We start from the raw sequence: 20975 nt of genomic DNA, 5'->3' as shown, positions 1-20975 counted from the left end.
TGCATTACGTGTGTAAGGCAAGGTGTCGGCTGCCACTCGCACCCCAGTAGATTTAGCCGCAAACAAGGCTCCTCCAGCTACAGTTTCTAAAGCTCAAAACAAAGGTTATTGCAACAAAGGACACACAGGCGGAAGTTGTGGACAACAATATTGAACTGCAACAGATCCATAAACTCGACATGTCAATCATTTATGAATAAAAACCATAAAGTTTTTGTTCTTTCTATATGATGTTAATATTTTCAAGAACAATCACTTTTGAGGCCTTTCCTTCACTTAAATAAATAATAACAGAACCTACTACACCTGTGTTGAAATGAAACCGCCAATTGTACGACGAGGGAGCGAGATGTGAGTTAAAACATAATGCACGTGAAAACGAATAGCTAATAGTGAGTGAATTTAGTTTTACGCCTTACTCTGCAATATTCGGGTGCGTTCTGTAAATACTGGAGCCTGGACCAGACAATCCAGTGATCTACGCAAAAGGGGAAACCGATGGCATTTGTTAACCAAATCGGCGAACCTGACCACCCAGTCCCGTTAGTCGTCTCTTACGACAAGCATGGGTTACTGAATACCAATTCTATTTCCTGGAATAACTATACCATCGAAAATGTTCTTCATGAAGTCCTGTTATGCATGTATCCTTTGCATTGGCGACAGGAATCAGGTAACACTATTCAAGCCAACAAACGCTCAACACTAAGTGTATCGAAAGAGCTGTGCGACACTACAACACATTCATTAAATTATTCATGACAACTGATGACCTAGTCATGAAATCACATTTTTGGAAAGCCGACAGATGTTACAGTTGTTGTAAGGTGAAAATGCATTCCTAAAAAATTTAAAACCTACACCATATTCCTTATTTAGATTTGCGCTTAGTCTCATGAGTGATTACGATTTGGAAAGCAAATGTAATGTTGCCACTTACAAAGAAATCAATGGAGAGATTTATTTTTATCGTCGTTATCGCGATTTATAAACCTCCAGTGACGTCGCCCTATTGTTTTCACGGGTTCTCCTTTTACCGAGTAAACCTCCACAGGCGGATTTGTGGCCATTCTCCAAGAAATCTCATGGGCTTTGTAAAGAGATTGCCCTCAAAATAGGGATCTCCTGAAGAATAGTCCCAGACTTATTACCTGTTTTGAAGATTGATATAACTTTGTCTTGCTAACTTGGTATATACATAGAGCTGACAGATGGTTTCAAAATTACAACCATTCGCTTACTAGCTTGAATCGCTGTGAAGAATAAGATTGTCTGTCAGATTGAACCATGTCCTCCACACAAGACACTTAAGACGGGGAGGACAATGGTAGTGCGTGCAGAGCACGTGCATTACGTGTGTAAGGCAAGGTGTCGGCTGCCACTCGCACCCCAGTAGATTTAGCCGCAAACAAGGCTCCTCCAGCTACAGTTTCTAAAGCTCAAAACAAAGGTTATTGCAACAAAGGACACACAGGCGAAAGTTGTGGACAACAATATTGAACTGCAACAGATCCATAAACTCGACATGTCAATCATTTATGAATAAAAACCATAAAGTTTTTGTTCTTTCTATATGATGTTAATATTTTCAAGAACAATCACTTTTGAGGCCTTTCCTTCACTTAAATAAATAATAACAGAACCTACTACACCTGTGTTGAAATGAAACCGCCAATTGTACGACGAGGGAGCGAGATGTGAGTTAAAACATAATGCACGTGAAAACGAATAGCTAATAGTGAGTGAATTTAGTTTTACGCCTTACTCTGCAATATTCGGGTGCGTTCTGTAAATACTGGAGCCTGGACCAGACAATCCAGTGATCTACGCAAAAGGGGAAACCGATGGCATTTGTTAACCAAATCGGCGAACCTGACCACCCAGTCCCGTTAGTCGTCTCTTACGACAAGCATGGGTTACTGAATACCAATTCTATTTCCTGGAATAACTATACCATCGAAAATGTTCTTCATGAAGTCCTGTTATGCATGTATCCTTTGCATTGGCGACAGGAATCAGGTAACACTATTCAAGCCAACAAACGCTCAACACTAAGTGTATCGAAAGAGCTGTGCGACACTACAACACATTCATTAAATTATTCATGACAACTGATGACCTAGTCATGAAATCACATTTTTGGAAAGCCGACAGATGTTACAGTTGTTGTAAGGTGAAAATGCATTCCTAAAAAATTTAAAACCTACACCATATTCCTTATTTAGATTTGCGCTTAGTCTCATGAGTGATTACGATTTGGAAAGCAAATGTAATGTTGCCACTTACAAAGAAATCAATGGAGAGATTTATTTTTATCGTCGTTATCGCGATTTATAAACCTCCAGTGACGTCGCCCTATTGTTTTCACGGGTTCTCCTTTTACCGAGTAAACCTCCACAGGCGGATTTGTGGCCATTCTCCAAGAAATCTCATGGGCTTTGTAAAGAGATTGCCCTCAAAATAGGGATCTCCTGAAGAATAGTCCCAGACTTATTACCTGTTTTGAAGATTGATATAACTTTGTCTTGCTAACTTGGTATATACATAGAGCTGACAGATGGTTTCAAAATTACAACCATTCGCTTACTAGCTTGAATCGCTGTGAAGAATAAGATTGTCTGTCAGATTGAACCATGTCCTCCACACAAGACACTTAAGACGGGGAGGACAATGGTAGTGCGTGCAGAGCACGTGCATTACGTGTGTAAGGCAAGGTGTCGGCTGCCACTCGCACCCCAGTAGATTTAGCCGCAAACAAGGCTCCTCCAGCTACAGTTTCTAAAGCTCAAAACAAAGGTTATTGCAACAAAGGACACACAGGCGGAAGTTGTGGACAACAATATTGAACTGCAACAGATCCATAAACTCGACATGTCAATCATTTATGAATAAAAACCATAAAGTTTTTGTTCTTTCTATATGATGTTAATATTTTCAAGAACAATCACTTTTGAGGCCTTTCCTTCACTTAAATAAATAATAACAGAACCTACTACACCTGTGTTGAAATGAAACCGCCAATTGTACGACGAGGGAGCGAGATGTGAGTTAAAACATAATGCACGTGAAAACGAATAGCTAATAGTGAGTGAATTTAGTTTTACGCCTTACTCTGCAATATTCGGGTGCGTTCTGTAAATACTGGAGCCTGGACCAGACAATCCAGTGATCTACGCAAAAGGGGAAACCGATGGCATTTGTTAACCAAATCGGCGAACCTGACCACCCAGTCCCGTTAGTCGTCTCTTACGACAAGCATGGGTTACTGAATACCAATTCTATTTCCTGGAATAACTATACCATCGAAAATGTTCTTCATGAAGTCCTGTTATGCATGTATCCTTTGCATTGGCGACAGGAATCAGGTAACACTATTCAAGCCAACAAACGCTCAACACTAAGTGTATCGAAAGAGCTGTGCGACACTACAACACATTCATTAAATTATTCATGACAACTGATGACCTAGTCATGAAATCACATTTTTGGAAAGCCGACAGATGTTACAGTTGTTGTAAGGTGAAAATGCATTCCTAAAAAATTTAAAACCTACACCATATTCCTTATTTAGATTTGCGCTTAGTCTCATGAGTGATTACGATTTGGAAAGCAAATGTAATGTTGCCACTTACAAAGAAATCAATGGAGAGATTTATTTTTATCGTCGTTATCGCGATTTATAAACCTCCAGTGACGTCGCCCTATTGTTTTCACGGGTTCTCCTTTTACCGAGTAAACCTCCACAGGCGGATTTGTGGCCATTCTCCAAGAAATCTCATGGGCTTTGTAAAGAGATTGCCCTCAAAATAGGGATCTCCTGAAGAATAGTCCCAGACTTATTACCTGTTTTGAAGATTGATATAACTTTGTCTTGCTAACTTGGTATATACATAGAGCTGACAGATGGTTTCAAAATTACAACCATTCGCTTACTAGCTTGAATCGCTGTGAAGAATAAGATTGTCTGTCAGATTGAACCATGTCCTCCACACAAGACACTTAAGACGGGGAGGACAATGGTAGTGCGTGCAGAGCACGTGCATTACGTGTGTAAGGCAAGGTGTCGGCTGCCACTCGCACCCCAGTAGATTTAGCCGCAAACAAGGCTCCTCCAGCTACAGTTTCTAAAGCTCAAAACAAAGGTTATTGCAACAAAGGACACACAGGCGGAAGTTGTGGACAACAATATTGAACTGCAACAGATCCATAAACTCGACATGTCAATCATTTATGAATAAAAACCATAAAGTTTTTGTTCTTTCTATATGATGTTAATATTTTCAAGAACAATCACTTTTGAGGCCTTTCCTTCACTTAAATAAATAATAACAGAACCTACTACACCTGTGTTGAAATGAAACCGCCAATTGTACGACGAGGGAGCGAGATGTGAGTTAAAACATAATGCACGTGAAAACGAATAGCTAATAGTGAGTGAATTTAGTTTTACGCCTTACTCTGCAATATTCGGGTGCGTTCTGTAAATACTGGAGCCTGGACCAGACAATCCAGTGATCTACGCAAAAGGGGAAACCGATGGCATTTGTTAACCAAATCGGCGAACCTGACCACCCAGTCCCGTTAGTCGTCTCTTACGACAAGCATGGGTTACTGAATACCAATTCTATTTCCTGGAATAACTATACCATCGAAAATGTTCTTCATGAAGTCCTGTTATGCATGTATCCTTTGCATTGGCGACAGGAATCAGGTAACACTATTCAAGCCAACAAACGCTCAACACTAAGTGTATCGAAAGAGCTGTGCGACACTACAACACATTCATTAAATTATTCATGACAACTGATGACCTAGTCATGAAATCACATTTTTGGAAAGCCGACAGATGTTACAGTTGTTGTAAGGTGAAAATGCATTCCTAAAAAATTTAAAACCTACACCATATTCCTTATTTAGATTTGCGCTTAGTCTCATGAGTGATTACGATTTGGAAAGCAAATGTAATGTTGCCACTTACAAAGAAATCAATGGAGAGATTTATTTTTATCGTCGTTATCGCGATTTATAAACCTCCAGTGACGTCGCCCTATTGTTTTCACGGGTTCTCCTTTTACCGAGTAAACCTCCACAGGCGGATTTGTGGCCATTCTCCAAGAAATCTCATGGGCTTTGTAAAGAGATTGCCCTCAAAATAGGGATCTCCTGAAGAATAGTCCCAGACTTATTACCTGTTTTGAAGATTGATATAACTTTGTCTTGCTAACTTGGTATATACATAGAGCTGACAGATGGTTTCAAAATTACAACCATTCGCTTACTAGCTTGAATCGCTGTGAAGAATAAGATTGTCTGTCAGATTGAACCATGTCCTCCACACAAGACACTTAAGACGGGGAGGACAATGGTAGTGCGTGCAGAGCACGTGCATTACGTGTGTAAGGCAAGGTGTCGGCTGCCACTCGCACCCCAGTAGATTTAGCCGCAAACAAGGCTCCTCCAGCTACAGTTTCTAAAGCTCAAAACAAAGGTTATTGCAACAAAGGACACACAGGCGAAAGTTGTGGACAACAATATTGAACTGCAACAGATCCATAAACTCGACATGTCAATCATTTATGAATAAAAACCATAAAGTTTTTGTTCTTTCTATATGATGTTAATATTTTCAAGAACAATCACTTTTGAGGCCTTTCCTTCACTTAAATAAATAATAACAGAACCTACTACACCTGTGTTGAAATGAAACCGCCAATTGTACGACGAGGGAGCGAGATGTGAGTTAAAACATAATGCACGTGAAAACGAATAGCTAATAGTGAGTGAATTTAGTTTTACGCCTTACTCTGCAATATTCGGGTGCGTTCTGTAAATACTGGAGCCTGGACCAGACAATCCAGTGATCTACGCAAAAGGGGAAACCGATGGCATTTGTTAACCAAATCGGCGAACCTGACCACCCAGTCCCGTTAGTCGTCTCTTACGACAAGCATGGGTTACTGAATACCAATTCTATTTCCTGGAATAACTATACCATCGAAAATGTTCTTCATGAAGTCCTGTTATGCATGTATCCTTTGCATTGGCGACAGGAATCAGGTAACACTATTCAAGCCAACAAACGCTCAACACTAAGTGTATCGAAAGAGCTGTGCGACACTACAACACATTCATTAAATTATTCATGACAACTGATGACCTAGTCATGAAATCACATTTTTGGAAAGCCGACAGATGTTACAGTTGTTGTAAGGTGAAAATGCATTCCTAAAAAATTTAAAACCTACACCATATTCCTTATTTAGATTTGCGCTTAGTCTCATGAGTGATTACGATTTGGAAAGCAAATGTAATGTTGCCACTTACAAAGAAATCAATGGAGAGATTTATTTTTATCGTCGTTATCGCGATTTATAAACCTCCAGTGACGTCGCCCTATTGTTTTCACGGGTTCTCCTTTTACCGAGTAAACCTCCACAGGCGGATTTGTGGCCATTTTCCAAGAAATCTCATGGGCTTTGTAAAGAGATTGCCCTCAAAATAGGGATCTCCTGAAGAATAGTCCCAGACTTATTACCTGTTTTGAAGATTGATATAACTTTGTCTTGCTAACTTGGTATATACATAGAGCTGACAGATGGTTTCAAAATTACAACCATTCGCTTACTAGCTTGAATCGCTGTGAAGAATAAGATTGTCTGTCAGATTGAACCATGTCCTCCACACAAGACACTTAAGACGGGGAGGACAATGGTAGTGCGTGCAGAGCACGTGCATTACGTGTGTAAGGCAAGGTGTCGGCTGCCACTCGCACCCCAGTAGATTTAGCCGCAAACAAGGCTCCTCCAGCTACAGTTTCTAAAGCTCAAAACAAAGGTTATTGCAACAAAGGACACACAGGCGGAAGTTGTGGACAACAATATTGAACTGCAACAGATCCATAAACTCGACATGTCAATCATTTATGAATAAAAACCATAAAGTTTTTGTTCTTTCTATATGATGTTAATATTTTCAAGAACAATCACTTTTGAGGCCTTTCCTTCACTTAAATAAATAATAACAGAACCTACTACACCTGTGTTGAAATGAAACCGCCAATTGTACGACGAGGGAGCGAGATGTGAGTTAAAACATAATGCACGTGAAAACGAATAGCTAATAGTGAGTGAATTTAGTTTTACGCCTTACTCTGCAATATTCGGGTGCGTTCTGTAAATACTGGAGCCTGGACCAGACAATCCAGTGATCTACGCAAAAGGGGAAACCGATGGCATTTGTTAACCAAATCGGCGAACCTGACCACCCAGTCCCGTTAGTCGTCTCTTACGACAAGCATGGGTTACTGAATACCAATTCTATTTCCTGGAATAACTATACCATCGAAAATGTTCTTCATGAAGTCCTGTTATGCATGTATCCTTTGCATTGGCGACAGGAATCAGGTAACACTATTCAAGCCAACAAACGCTCAACACTAAGTGTATCGAAAGAGCTGTGCGACACTACAACACATTCATTAAATTATTCATGACAACTGATGACCTAGTCATGAAATCACATTTTTGGAAAGCCGACAGATGTTACAGTTGTTGTAAGGTGAAAATGCATTCCTAAAAAATTTAAAACCTACACCATATTCCTTATTTAGATTTGCGCTTAGTCTCATGAGTGATTACGATTTGGAAAGCAAATGTAATGTTGCCACTTACAAAGAAATCAATGGAGAGATTTATTTTTATCGTCGTTATCGCGATTTATAAACCTCCAGTGACGTCGCCCTATTGTTTTCACGGGTTCTCCTTTTACCGAGTAAACCTCCACAGGCGGATTTGTGGCCATTCTCCAAGAAATCTCATGGGCTTTGTAAAGAGATTGCCCTCAAAATAGGGATCTCCTGAAGAATAGTCCCAGACTTATTACCTGTTTTGAAGATTGATATAACTTTGTCTTGCTAACTTGGTATATACATAGAGCTGACAGATGGTTTCAAAATTACAACCATTCGCTTACTAGCTTGAATCGCTGTGAAGAATAAGATTGTCTGTCAGATTGAACCATGTCCTCCACACAAGACACTTAAGACGGGGAGGACAATGGTAGTGCGTGCAGAGCACGTGCATTACGTGTGTAAGGCAAGGTGTCGGCTGCCACTCGCACCCCAGTAGATTTAGCCGCAAACAAGGCTCCTCCAGCTACAGTTTCTAAAGCTCAAAACAAAGGTTATTGCAACAAAGGACACACAGGCGGAAGTTGTGGACAACAATATTGAACTGCAACAGATCCATAAACTCGACATGTCAATCATTTATGAATAAAAACCATAAAGTTTTTGTTCTTTCTATATGATGTTAATATTTTCAAGAACAATCACTTTTGAGGCCTTTCCTTCACTTAAATAAATAATAACAGAACCTACTACACCTGTGTTGAAATGAAACCGCCAATTGTACGACGAGGGAGCGAGATGTGAGTTAAAACATAATGCACGTGAAAACGAATAGCTAATAGTGAGTGAATTTAGTTTTACGCCTTACTCTGCAATATTCGGGTGCGTTCTGTAAATACTGGAGCCTGGACCAGACAATCCAGTGATCTACGCAAAAGGGGAAACCGATGGCATTTGTTAACCAAATCGGCGAACCTGACCACCCAGTCCCGTTAGTCGTCTCTTACGACAAGCATGGGTTACTGAATACCAATTCTATTTCCTGGAATAACTATACCATCGAAAATGTTCTTCATGAAGTCCTGTTATGCATGTATCCTTTGCATTGGCGACAGGAATCAGGTAACACTATTCAAGCCAACAAACGCTCAACACTAAGTGTATCGAAAGAGCTGTGCGACACTACAACACATTCATTAAATTATTCATGACAACTGATGACCTAGTCATGAAATCACATTTTTGGAAAGCCGACAGATATTACAGTTGTTGTAAGGTGAAAATGCATTCCTAAAAAATTTAAAACCTACACCATATTCCTTATTTAGATTTGCGCTTAGTCTCATGAGTGATTACGATTTGGAAAGCAAATGTAATGTTGCCACTTACAAAGAAATCAATGGAGAGATTTATTTTTATCGTCGTTATCGCGATTTATAAACCTCCAGTGACGTCGCCCTATTGTTTTCACGGGTTCTCCTTTTACCGAGTAAACCTCCACAGGCGGATTTGTGGCCATTCTCCAAGAAATCTCATGGGCTTTGTAAAGAGATTGCCCTCAAAATAGGGATCTCCTGAAGAATAGTCCCAGACTTATTACCTGTTTTGAAGATTGATATAACTTTGTCTTGCTAACTTGGTATATACATAGAGCTGACAGATGGTTTCAAAATTACAACCATTCGCTTACTAGCTTGAATCGCTGTGAAGAATAAGATTGTCTGTCAGATTGAACCATGTCCTCCACACAAGACACTTAAGACGGGGAGGACAATGGTAGTGCGTGCAGAGCACGTGCATTACGTGTGTAAGGCAAGGTGTCGGCTGCCACTCGCACCCCAGTAGATTTAGCCGCAAACAAGGTTAGTGCATGTTATACAGCAGACACGAAGTAGTACATGCAGCATTTAAAGCCGGCGTCCTTTCATGAGATATTAGAAAGTGTGTGCAATATTTGTTCACTTAGCAATATTTGCTGTCTGTGGGATGGCTTGGTCCTGTGAAAAATAAAGGTTTCCTGAACATAACAGGCGAGGTGTTTGGATTTGGTGCATGTTCTAGAAGTTTACTCACTTCATTCTCAGGGGGAATTAATATTATGGTTGAAACCATCATGTTTGACTTCTGCGTTCTGGTTGAGAGCTTTTCAGATTACTATTGTTCCTCCTTGTATGAATTCAGGACATGTATGACTTCGGCTCACAGGACAGGTACACCCCAAACACGCCCACCAGTCTCTACACTCCGTGTGAGACTAGACTGGTTTGCCAACAGAAACACGAGTAAATATTTATATCTTTTGAAACCACTTGAACGGTGTCCCTATCCTATTGCGATTGTGCCCATTAAGTTGAACAGTTAAAGGAATCCAGTTCACCCTCAGTAGCGTGCTCTTAGCCTCTGACAGATTTCGCTTACATGACTTCGAGGTGTGGGTTTGATTTTGAGGCTGGCGATGGGACTAATAAACTATGGAGTAGCGCTTCTTCTCTTCACCCTGGCGTTCACGTATCTGCCTAGACTGTTCTCCCCGAAACTGAAGCCTCATATCGATGGTTATTTTCATCCGATGTACCGCAAAGTTGCTGACACACTGAGGTAAGGTATCACGTCCAGGGTGCCGTTGTGTAGAGCAATATTAGGGCTGGGTTGTTCGTAACTCTCACACCTTAACACTGATTTACGATTGTCGTAGCGCTTAGGTTGTTATTTACAACGGCGTCCAGGTGACTATAGGTACTGATCTGAACAAGACTATTCACGAATTCAGTTGTTTACTCTTTAGACACAAGACAGTTGTATACTAAATTACATTTCACCTTAAATACTAACTGGCTGCACAGCCGGACTTTGCTCTTTGTACATTAATGTCAACAGGGTTGACCTGGGTTAAATGGGTCGAACTGCTTGTGACTATGGTATACTGGAAAGGGCTTGTCGGGTTGGCATCTATTATGAATGCGCGACGTTGTGTCTGTCGTCTAATATCTATATTTTTCGAGAACGAAACTTGCAACCTGAGGTATGAATATCCAGGTAAATATGCAGGTAACAGGTTAGGTAGATCGATAACATTCACTTTGATACGTGAACACATCATGCTGTAACAAACACACGTCAGCTTATTAAAACGAATTACAATGACTTCTAGGATTTCGTATCGAGAGATCGAGAGAGAGAGAGAGAGAGAGAGAGAGAGAGAGAGAGAGAGAGAGAGAGAGAGAGAGAGAGAGAGAGAGAGAGAGAGAGAGAGAGAGAGAGAGAGAGAGAGAGAGAGAGAGAGAGAGAGAGAGCACCCCAAACACTCACATCATACATGTGATGTCCATGCTTTTGAAATCGGAGACTAGGTGGTGGTATGCCGGAGGTGGGTTTATGAATTAAATCACAGGCAAACTGTAGCGGAAATGGGGTTGCGCAGCGTAGAGAGTATGACAAGTCTTCTTATATGGGAGCGAAGCGAGCACAGGTTGGCAACGTACTTACCTCGCTTCGGATCGAAAAACAATTTTCATGTCAAGATGAAATATAGCCACCATCAAAAGTACACTTCCATTTCATCACTTAGCTGCTCTCACATTTCTTACCCCATGTTTACTAATTACTCACGTGAAATATGTTTTTAATATTCAACATTTTAAGCGGTTGGAAATGTGACGGCACAACCCAGTGAAGAAATGGGTGACACTGTATACTTTTGATGGCAGCGATATTTTATTTTGACATGAAAAATATTTGTTCGAACCGAAGCGAGGAAAGTACTTTGCCAACCTTTGCTCGCATGTAAGAGGACTGGTCATTTTCTCTATGATGCGCAACCCATTTGCGCTACGGTTTGCCTGTGATTAAATACACCCCCTTAATAGTGAATGGGCAAATACACAGACACTCTATTCATGTTCACAAAATCATCTCAGCTAATCGGACTTGTAATAATATGGTATTTTCCTGATTCTTTCATGCCGCATCCCATTCATTGAAGAAAAATAACTATACAAGCCGACAGACATCACCATCACACCATCATAGACACCACCACCACCACCACCACCACCACCATCATCATCATCATCATCATCATCATCATCATCATCATCATCGTCAACAACATAGACATAGGGAAGGGAGAGAGAAGGGAGGGTGGGGGGTGGGGGGTTAGGGTTCAGGGGGAACCCCTTTGTCCTGAATGTTTATTAAATGATCGCTGAAACTCTCGTGAAATGAAGGGTGCTCCCACTTTCTGAAAAGGCTGTACCTGCCCCTGTTACAACAACAGCAACAATAATAACAATAACAACAACAATACCAGAAAAAAATGAAACCACATGAAGGATTGCGATTCAGTATGAGTTCCAGATTCAATGTTCAGTCCTCACATTCCCCTTCTGTTTAACAGAGACAATGCAGAAAGTGGAAAGGAGCAGGGTGCGGCTTTCTCTGTGTATCACCGTGGGGAGGTTGTAGTCGACATGTGGGCAGGATATGCTGACGAGGAGGCTGGAAGACAATGGTCCAGGGACACCATGAGTGTTGTCTTTTCAGTTACGAAGGGCGTGGCCGCTGTCACCGTGGCTAGGATGGTAGACATGTGAGTGGAACTCCCAGCGACATAATTGTTGGGACAAGGTTTATTTTCATTCAGAACCGTGCATCTCTGTTCGTGTTGTGAAATGTTTTAAGTCTTCTACGCCGCCTTTAGGAATATGTCAGTAAGTATCACGGCGGTGGACACCAGTAATGGGCTTCACACATTATACTCGTGTGAAGAATCGAACCCAGGTTTTCGGGCGAACGCTTAAACCACTAGGCTATCCACCGGCCACAGACAGAACATTTCGACGCTGATTGGTTGATCGGAAATTTCACCTGACTCAATCTAGATGGGTTGTTTGAAAGTCGTGCAGAGAAATATCGTATCCGTGTTTGACACATTTCTGTCTTTAAAACTCAATATTGTTAATATATAGTTATATATTGATGTTGGTAGTTATATATTGATGTTAGCCTAAAATGTAAATTGTATCTAGTCATGTTTACAATGCCAGTATAACTCAGAATTCATTAATGAAATTTCAGATTTATCCACTTCTTCAAACACTTAGTCATGAAACCAATATTGACGAGAATTTATTTTTGTTTCATAGTTTGGCATATGAATAATGTCTCACTTTATCGCATAACATGCTTATCGCCATTGTTAATGATGTATGACTTGCATCGTGTTGTTACCACGCTTACATCCAGGGGATGGCTGGACTACAAGAAGCCAGTGGCCCACTACTGGCCGGGGTTTGCGCAAAATGGAAAAGGGGAGATAACCGTGGAACAACTACTAGGACACCAGGTAGGCCACCCAGTTTCTTATATGACTTTGAGTGGGTGAGTGAGTTTAGTTTTACGCCTCACAATATTCCAGCTCTATGACGGCGGTCTGTAAATAATCGCGTCGGGACCAGACGACCCAATGATCAATAGTATGAGCATCTATCTGTGTAACTGGGAACCGATGCCGTGTAAACGAACCTGACCACGCGATCCCGTTAGTCGCCTCTGGCAACAAGCATAGTCACCTTTTGTCTCAAACATGGGTTCATGGAATTCTACCTCGGACCTTCACGGGTCCGTAAGGCGAAGACCGGGTTCGAATCCCCACACTGGTACAATGTATGAAGCCCATTTCTAGTTTTCCCGCGATGATATTGCTGGAATATTGCGAAGAGCGGCGTAAAATAAACTCATTCACTGTTTCTTAAGTGGATGGATCCATCGGTTGTGTTTTATCTTTTTATGATTATCCTACAAGTACACCTGTTGGGTGTGTATAAGGAATCCCCTGGTGGTACACAGCGAGTATGTACTTAACGTGTCTGAAAGTGGTAGGGCAACTGGAAGTGGTGTTCCCCAAATACAGCACGAGCACAGCGAGTATGTATCCTACGTATTTGATGTGAGCAGGTCCGATGGGTGTATTTACAGGGTGGGCTGGTTTCCCTTGGGGCCAACAAGACGAGTCTACGTGAATATCGTGACAACCAGGAAGCATTCACTCGACGACTGGAGGAGGTAACGCCTCTTTGGGAACCAGGTTGGTCTCTGTATGATTCATATGCAAGTGACATATATATTAGTGATTCATCTGATGGTGATATGCAAGGCAGTAGGGTAGCTTATCCACGTTCATAATTTCTCTTGCCACCCTATATACTCCTTCCGCGTTGTTTAGATCCGGGACTTCCCTGGACGTGGCTCAAATGACAAATCAGTGACCGTGTTTACAATCACCGTTGATCTGGGGTTGGTTCGAATGTCATTTGCGGCTTATTTATGATTCTTGGTTTCTCTGTATCACACATTCTTCTCACTAATCTCAATATATCCACAATGGTACAGTGGAATCTGTCTATTGTGGACTGGCTTTGGACCTACTCATTTGTCCGGATTACAAAGTAGTCCGGATTAGACGTCTTGGAACTGGATGGGGTATCCTAGTGGAGAAGCTAAAACTAAGCTCACTCACTCAGTCGCAGTCGCAGAAGTGGCATAATAATATCACGCACTCGTTACTTTAGACAGTCGTAAGGTGTTATATCCCAATACTCTTGCCTGTGGCATGTTCGCAGCTACTTCTGTCGTTCTCCGAGGGGGAATGTTCTCTCTTACCCCCCGCCGTTTCAGATCCAAAGGACCCATTCAGATTCCGACTTTGTTATTGTCCACATTCAAGTCTTGTAGCAAGATATGAATATACTCCGATGTATGGAACATTTTTTACCAGGCCATTGAGTTGGTTAGCTGTGAATTTGTCAGAAATCTAGTCTGTCTCAATCGGTCAGACGGGCCTTTGTTTCATACACTGCTAGCAGCCACTTCGATTCATCTTGAGAATGGTTAATTAAATCAATCATGGCGAGGAAAAATCAGCCGTGATGTTTATCACTAGTTTTTTTCAGCCTAAAATACTTGTCGACATGATCCTCTACTTCTTTTGCCTCTATTTCTTCCTATAAAAAATTGTCTATCATTCAGTCTAGATCGACACGTCACAGCAAACTGACCAAGATGTCTACACTATATGCACGATCCGTTTTCAGCTGGACATTTCCCTTCACTAAAATGTTTATATCCACTTCCTGGACGTTCACGTTTTGGCTTCTCTTGTGTTTTGTGAATGTCTTACGTCACCTTTAGGTCTGTAACCTCCAGTTCAGTGTAGGTTTTCTGTGTTCTCACTGCATTGAAACTTTCTGTTTCTCACATACTCTGTAACTGTTTCTTTGTTTCTGTAGATCTGAGCAATTCCTGAGACTCTCTCCGACGCTAACGTTGACCCCTCATCTATCGACTTCTCACGTACCTTCACATGCTCAGTTCCAAGTACTATCCTGTTATGTATCATCTCTCCGTGGTCATGGCAACTTCATTCACGAGCTAAAATATGTAACGTTGTCAGACACTTCTGAATTTATTTCTGATTCCGACTGTATCCTACTTGTATCTTGACAACATTAGGAACAACGTATTTTTTAAGTTTATCAGAATACGCATTTTTCTTCTTCTTTGTTCCATCCAAGTGAGAAAGTGTTCCTGCTTCGGTTCAAATCATCAACTAACTATACATTCTCCTCTTCCTGTTCTCCCTTAAGGGTCCACCATGTCGACATGCGTTCAGTGGGATCGCCGCTATCCCAAAGCACACTTGGATGAATTCAGCTGTCACTATCAGTCACAACGTTCTATCACTATCCCCGACTTGTCACATTGCAGATGTGTTTCGGTAGGCATAGATTCTATTGGCTGCTGACACAATGTTAAATCTTGCTGACAACAACAAGCAATGGCGATACCGAAAGTGTTTCTCTACGCATGCACAGTTCCGCTACATAACGAAGCACTCATAACATATATGTGCACGACCCATACATAACAGATGGTATACGGAAGGTGTTCCACAGCAACCAGCATATCGTGGACCGATCGTTCTACAGAGTGGAAATCAATAGGTTATTTTTCGCATATGCTGGTCAGAGGATCTGGAAAATGTTCATGCCATCAGGGCATATCTATTGGAGACGTAAATAACTCATACTGTGTTGCAGTATTTTCACATTAGTCTATGTGGCGTATCCGTCTTTGAGAATACTGATTGGTAGATGTACTTTGGCATTTCTATCTGCCCTTGTGGGTAGGGAAAGGTCATATATAGCTCGGGGAAAAGGGAAAGCATGTAAGAACCAAGTGAGACAGGCATTAGACTATCCTCGATATCTCCGGGGTATGTGTTCCGATAAACCTTCAGTACACCTTGGATGCATCTACGGGTCATATTTGGTGGAAATGACACAGACAAAGTGACAGGTCCGAAACTTATATATACATCAAATAATAATAATAACAAATATATACAACAGCTTCTTCTACCTCTTTCAGAGAACGCCTGCAAAATTTGTGTAGTCAAGTTTAATCGGTTAGATAATTTAAGAAGCGAAAGTGAGTTGTGATTGGTACGGTCAACTTCCCAGCGTAGATACCTGATTGGATAAAATCCAGCCAAGGGAGGTAATAAATTCAGCGGGATGAGTCGTAGATGCATCCAGGGTATATGGAAATTTATCGGGACGTTTACCCTGCAGATATCGAGGATGACATTAGACATTCTCGCTGAAAATTCAGTGATTCTACATAATCACTGATTATGCACTGATTATAACATATACATTGCAAGCCATGAGATATAACCAGAAATGTTTGCTTAATGGTATACATAGGTTAAATGACCATACGACTGACCAGTGGATATGGTTTGTGCAGGCACTGCCCATGGGTACCATGCCATCACGTATGGTTTCTACCTGGACACTCTAGTCAGGATGGCCGATCCCAAACACAGGAACATGACTCAGATATTCCGGGAGGAGATTGCCGAACCTTTCGGTGAGTAGAACACTATTATAACAATCTAACGGTTAAAACCAGCTGATTTGAGGACTGCCTTTTTGCATGCTGACAGCGGTCTATACATTTAGCTTGGACTATACAAACCTACTGATTGCTGTTACTGATTACGTCCCGATTCGTCAGGATGCGGTGTAACGCAAACACCTAATATTCATTTCACTCGCTTGTACCGAGAATCCTCAGCTATCTGTCCCTTTGCATGCCTATTGTTTTAGTCACTGCAATAATGTAACGGCTATACGATTCAAACGTCTCCCTGGCTGAGACCACTACAGCTGCATAGACTCATAGACAAGGAACGAATTACAACAAACACCAGGATACAAATCTGACCACTCACTTCAGAGTGAAACAGTCCCCATCCTACAAAACGACCATACTGATAACTTCCATGCTCCTATGCTCCCACATACGTTTATCAGAGCGATCATGGTGGGCCGTGCACCTGGCAAAAGGACTGCAAATATATACGTATAATCAATACCACATTCTACCTACTGAATTCTATCTCCTTTTCCCAAAATGTTTAGATGTTGCTGACCCATTTGCTTTTGTACCCGTGAAGCTGCCGGGGTAGAATAGGTCTTCAGCAACCCATGCTTGCCATAAAAGGCGACTATGCTTGTCGTGAGAGGCGACTAACGGGATCGGGTGGTCAGACTCGCTGACTTGATTGACACATGCCATCGGTTCCCAATTGCGCAGATCAATGCCCATGTTGTTGATCACTGGATTGTCTGGTCCAGACTCGATTATTTACAGACCGCCGCCATATAGCTGTAATATTGCTGAGTGCGGCATAAAACTAAACTCACTCACTCACTCACTACCGTTTGATTTGAGTTTTTCAGAAACCAATATTCAGAGCCTTCCCTAACGTGTCGTCAACCCCGAAGGGCGGGTAACCCATTTGCTTTTGGCACCGCAGTTCACTGTGCAGTGTTGTGTCCGTTGGGCACGCTAAAACTCATGGTTCTTAGGTTGGAATCCCAGTTCGCCCCGATTATGTTTCTGGGTATGTCAGAACCATCCTGAGTTAGTGGGTTGCTCTAAAAATCTGTATCTCTGGTGTATGTATCGACAAAAGGTGTGTGTGTAAAACTTTTAAGACCTTTGGATAGAGACTCACGCTATTTTTGATCATGTCATGTTTTGATAAATTTTAATTGGGTTCATAAGAAACAGGTGTAGTTATTTTCTTAAGCACACGCATACTGAGCACTTAAAATCCCACGAGTAGGTCTGAATTCATCGTTTTCAGTGAACTATGCATTGGTTTCTCGTAGGCTTTTCATCATGCTGGGGCCTGTGACCTAGGAAGCGTGAGTTTCGTTGTCTTTCTTGAAGCTAGAAGCTCTAGTAAATATTTTCGTTGCAGGCATCGACTTCCACATCGGTCTCCCTAAATCTCTGTCACATCGAGTAGCCCGTGTACATTTTATGTCGGACATAGCATTGATCATCTCGTCCATGAAATCCTGGGATTTGTTTCATTTCTTTGCTAGTGTCGCACTCTACCCGGAATCGCTTTCTGCCAAGGCAATGACTGTACTGGAGACAAAGGTAAGAGGCTGGTCGAACACTGGAAGTGTTGGAAACTCACATACCCACCTGTCTTATTATGAAGAATGCAATGACAACCTCTGTAGAACACCTTGAAACGCCAACACCATAGAAGTTCAAAGCTTCATGTGAAGCTTTGGCCTTGAGTGAGTGAGTGAGTGCGTGAGTGAGTGAGTTTAGTTTCACGTTGGGTTTAGTAATATCCCAGCAATATCATGGGGAGAGACACCAGAAATGGGCTTCACGCACTGTATCCGTGTGAGGAATCGTACCCGGGTGTTAGGCGTGGAGAGCGAACTCTTTAACCACTAGGCAACCTCCCGCACTCCCAACACCCCCAATTCCCTAGATCACGTAGATCGATTCACCGTGATATAGCCAGCGATGAGGGGATGTATCATGAATGATATCTATGACACATCACGTCTTAATGCCAACGTTCACTACGTTATGTTGTTAATGTTTTCCAGAACACTGCTCTTAATGACCCCGAAGAGAGGAGTATTGGCCAGTCAGCATTCCTTGGTATTGGTACTGCTCGCAGTGTGGCCAAACTCTACAGTTACATGGCAATGGGCGGAAGTTTCAAAGGGAGACAACTCCTCAAACCGGAAACGTGGAAGCTGATTACTAGCAGTTTAAAAACCGCCCAGGATCTTGTAATTACCACGCTGGTTGCGGAATGGGGCAGAGGTGTAGGATTCCGTGTGCTTCCTCACTCCAAGTATAAGGTAGGTGCAGAAAATATGTTATAATATGACGATGGTGTATACCTTACAACAGGCATCTTTTGGACTTCACTCCTAGAAAAAAGAAACTGACCAATGGCGTTTTGAAATACACTTGCGGGACATGTTGATCCTACCTGAAGTTTAACACACTCTATTACGTTTTAGTGCAGTATTTCGTCGGAAGTGGTTGCGTGTCCGAAAGCTTTGTTCTTGTGTTCCAATTCCGCTTACAAAAGTGGACAACGTCCATGAACTGATTCATTAGGTCTCTCCTCCCAAACCGAGTTGATGATTTTCTGTGTAAAAAGAAATCTACATGGTAGCATCTAAAAATTCAAATTATTTTCGTTTTTTTGTTCCACTTAAACTTAAGAAAGAACTTTAATGTAAGCCGCTAAGAAATAACCAGACTCGATTATCCGTTACCAAAAGGCATTGAAAGTATTGTAAGCATATGAATAGATCAATTAAAATCAGCGATGATCACTTGTATGAAAGGGTAACCGGACGTCGCATTCATGCGTTAGTCAACGTGAATCATAATCTCAAAATGTGCAATGCTTGTTTGCTTTTTCAATTATAAAGAATCCATCTCAATACAACACGGTTCAAATCGATATTCTAACTGATAAACAAACAGATATCCTCTAATGAATCTAGTCCTGGTTTCTTTCATTGTTATGAGTGAGTAAGTTTAGTTTTAGGTTTTGCCATATTCAGGCAATATCATGGCAGGGGACACCAGAATGGGTATTGTGAATGTGCGCTTTCAGTATTGTGTTTTTGGCACTGGGCGACAGATTCTTAATATCGGCGATGATGGCGATGATGTGACGGCGATGTTGTTGTTGTTGCTGTTGATGATGATGATAATAACATTATTTGCAATATTTTCCAGGGCCAGAAGGTTATCGGTAACGCTGGTTATGGTGGTCAGGTCGGCTATTTTGACCCTGTCAACCAGCTCTCTGTGGTGTACATCACGAACCATGCTTCCCCACACGGACTATGGGACGACCCTCGGTTCCTCGACCTGGAGGCTGCCTTGTATGACTGTTTGGAACATACAATTGAAGGGAAACACCCGTAATTTCTTAGATCATGACAGTGAGATGTGATATAATTGTCTGAAACGCCACGAAGGCATGTCAAACATATCGAGCCCCGGACGCTGCTGTTGCTATTTAGTGATTGTTAATTGTTTATAGTGATATATTTGTAATTAATATTGTATGCGTTCTTGATGGAAACACGGAAAATGTATAATCCAGTTAAACATGGTCTGTATAATGACAACGACTCCACGAAGCATAAATAATAAGAATAGACGTTTATATGATTTCCATCCTGGCTGACATTGTTACGGTGAATAATCTGCCTTGACAAAAGGTTTAAGAAATCCCCTATGAACCAGCAAAAGTAACACTGACAAGTCTAAACTATTCAATATTATGTATTGAGCAGACAAGAGCAAGATTCAAGGATTCACAACAGAGGTTTCTAGTACAATGCAGCTGCGCCAATTCTAAAGTAATGGGTCAGAAACGTAATATCAGTTTATCAAAGTCTTGGTTTTCGGTGAGAAATGTTACTCAGCAAGCGGTCTTGAACGTAGTTCAGTCTGGACGAAGAGGCAGACAGATGTAGGTAGGCAGAATGATGGCATAGTTCCAGTATAACTCTGAGTGTAAGACCGTGCGTGTCAACACAACATCCAGCGTTTATACGTATAGTTACTGATTCTTGAACATTCCAGCGAAGTATGGCCTTCGCGATCGGCCTCATGTTCACCAACAGTCAAACACACTCATGCACAGAAGACTGGCCCAAAAGGAGGCTACTCCAAAGCGCTTCCTTAATAGGCGTGCCGTTAAAATACTTTTGCCGTGATACGAAATGTGACCCACAATAACTATCATTCAAAACTCTAAAGATTGTGACCCACTAAAAACAGTCACTTCATCAACAATAATACAAATTACAGAAAACACACTCTCGTAACAACGTGCAGAAACACGATGTTTTCTACAGTGTTTTGTAGGTGGTTTGTCTGTTGCTGGCTGCAAGACATTTGAAGACGTCGATGGGATATGAAAAAT

General features: G+C 41.6%; 1 protein-coding gene across 1 annotated transcript; it reads left to right on the top strand.

The window, feature by feature from the left end:
- The first annotated feature begins 9482 nt into the window (after positions 1–9482).
- On the top strand, positions 9483–20221 carry LOC137272282 (beta-lactamase domain-containing protein 2-like). Its single transcript, XM_067804644.1, has 8 exons — positions 9483–10225; positions 12024–12215; positions 12872–12971; positions 13604–13712; positions 16436–16558; positions 17961–18145; positions 18616–18876; positions 19775–20221. The coding sequence occupies exons 1-8, from the start codon at positions 10083–10085 to the stop codon at positions 19964–19966; spliced, it is 1305 nt and encodes a 434-aa protein (XP_067660745.1). The 5' UTR covers positions 9483–10082; the 3' UTR covers positions 19967–20221.
- Positions 20222–20975: the final 754 nt, after the last annotated feature.

Source organism: Haliotis asinina, chromosome 2 (genome assembly GCF_037392515.1).
Source record: "Haliotis asinina isolate JCU_RB_2024 chromosome 2, JCU_Hal_asi_v2, whole genome shotgun sequence".
Taxonomy (NCBI): Eukaryota; Metazoa; Mollusca; class Gastropoda; order Lepetellida; family Haliotidae; genus Haliotis; species Haliotis asinina.
This window is presented reverse-complemented; position numbering and strand designations above follow the sequence as displayed.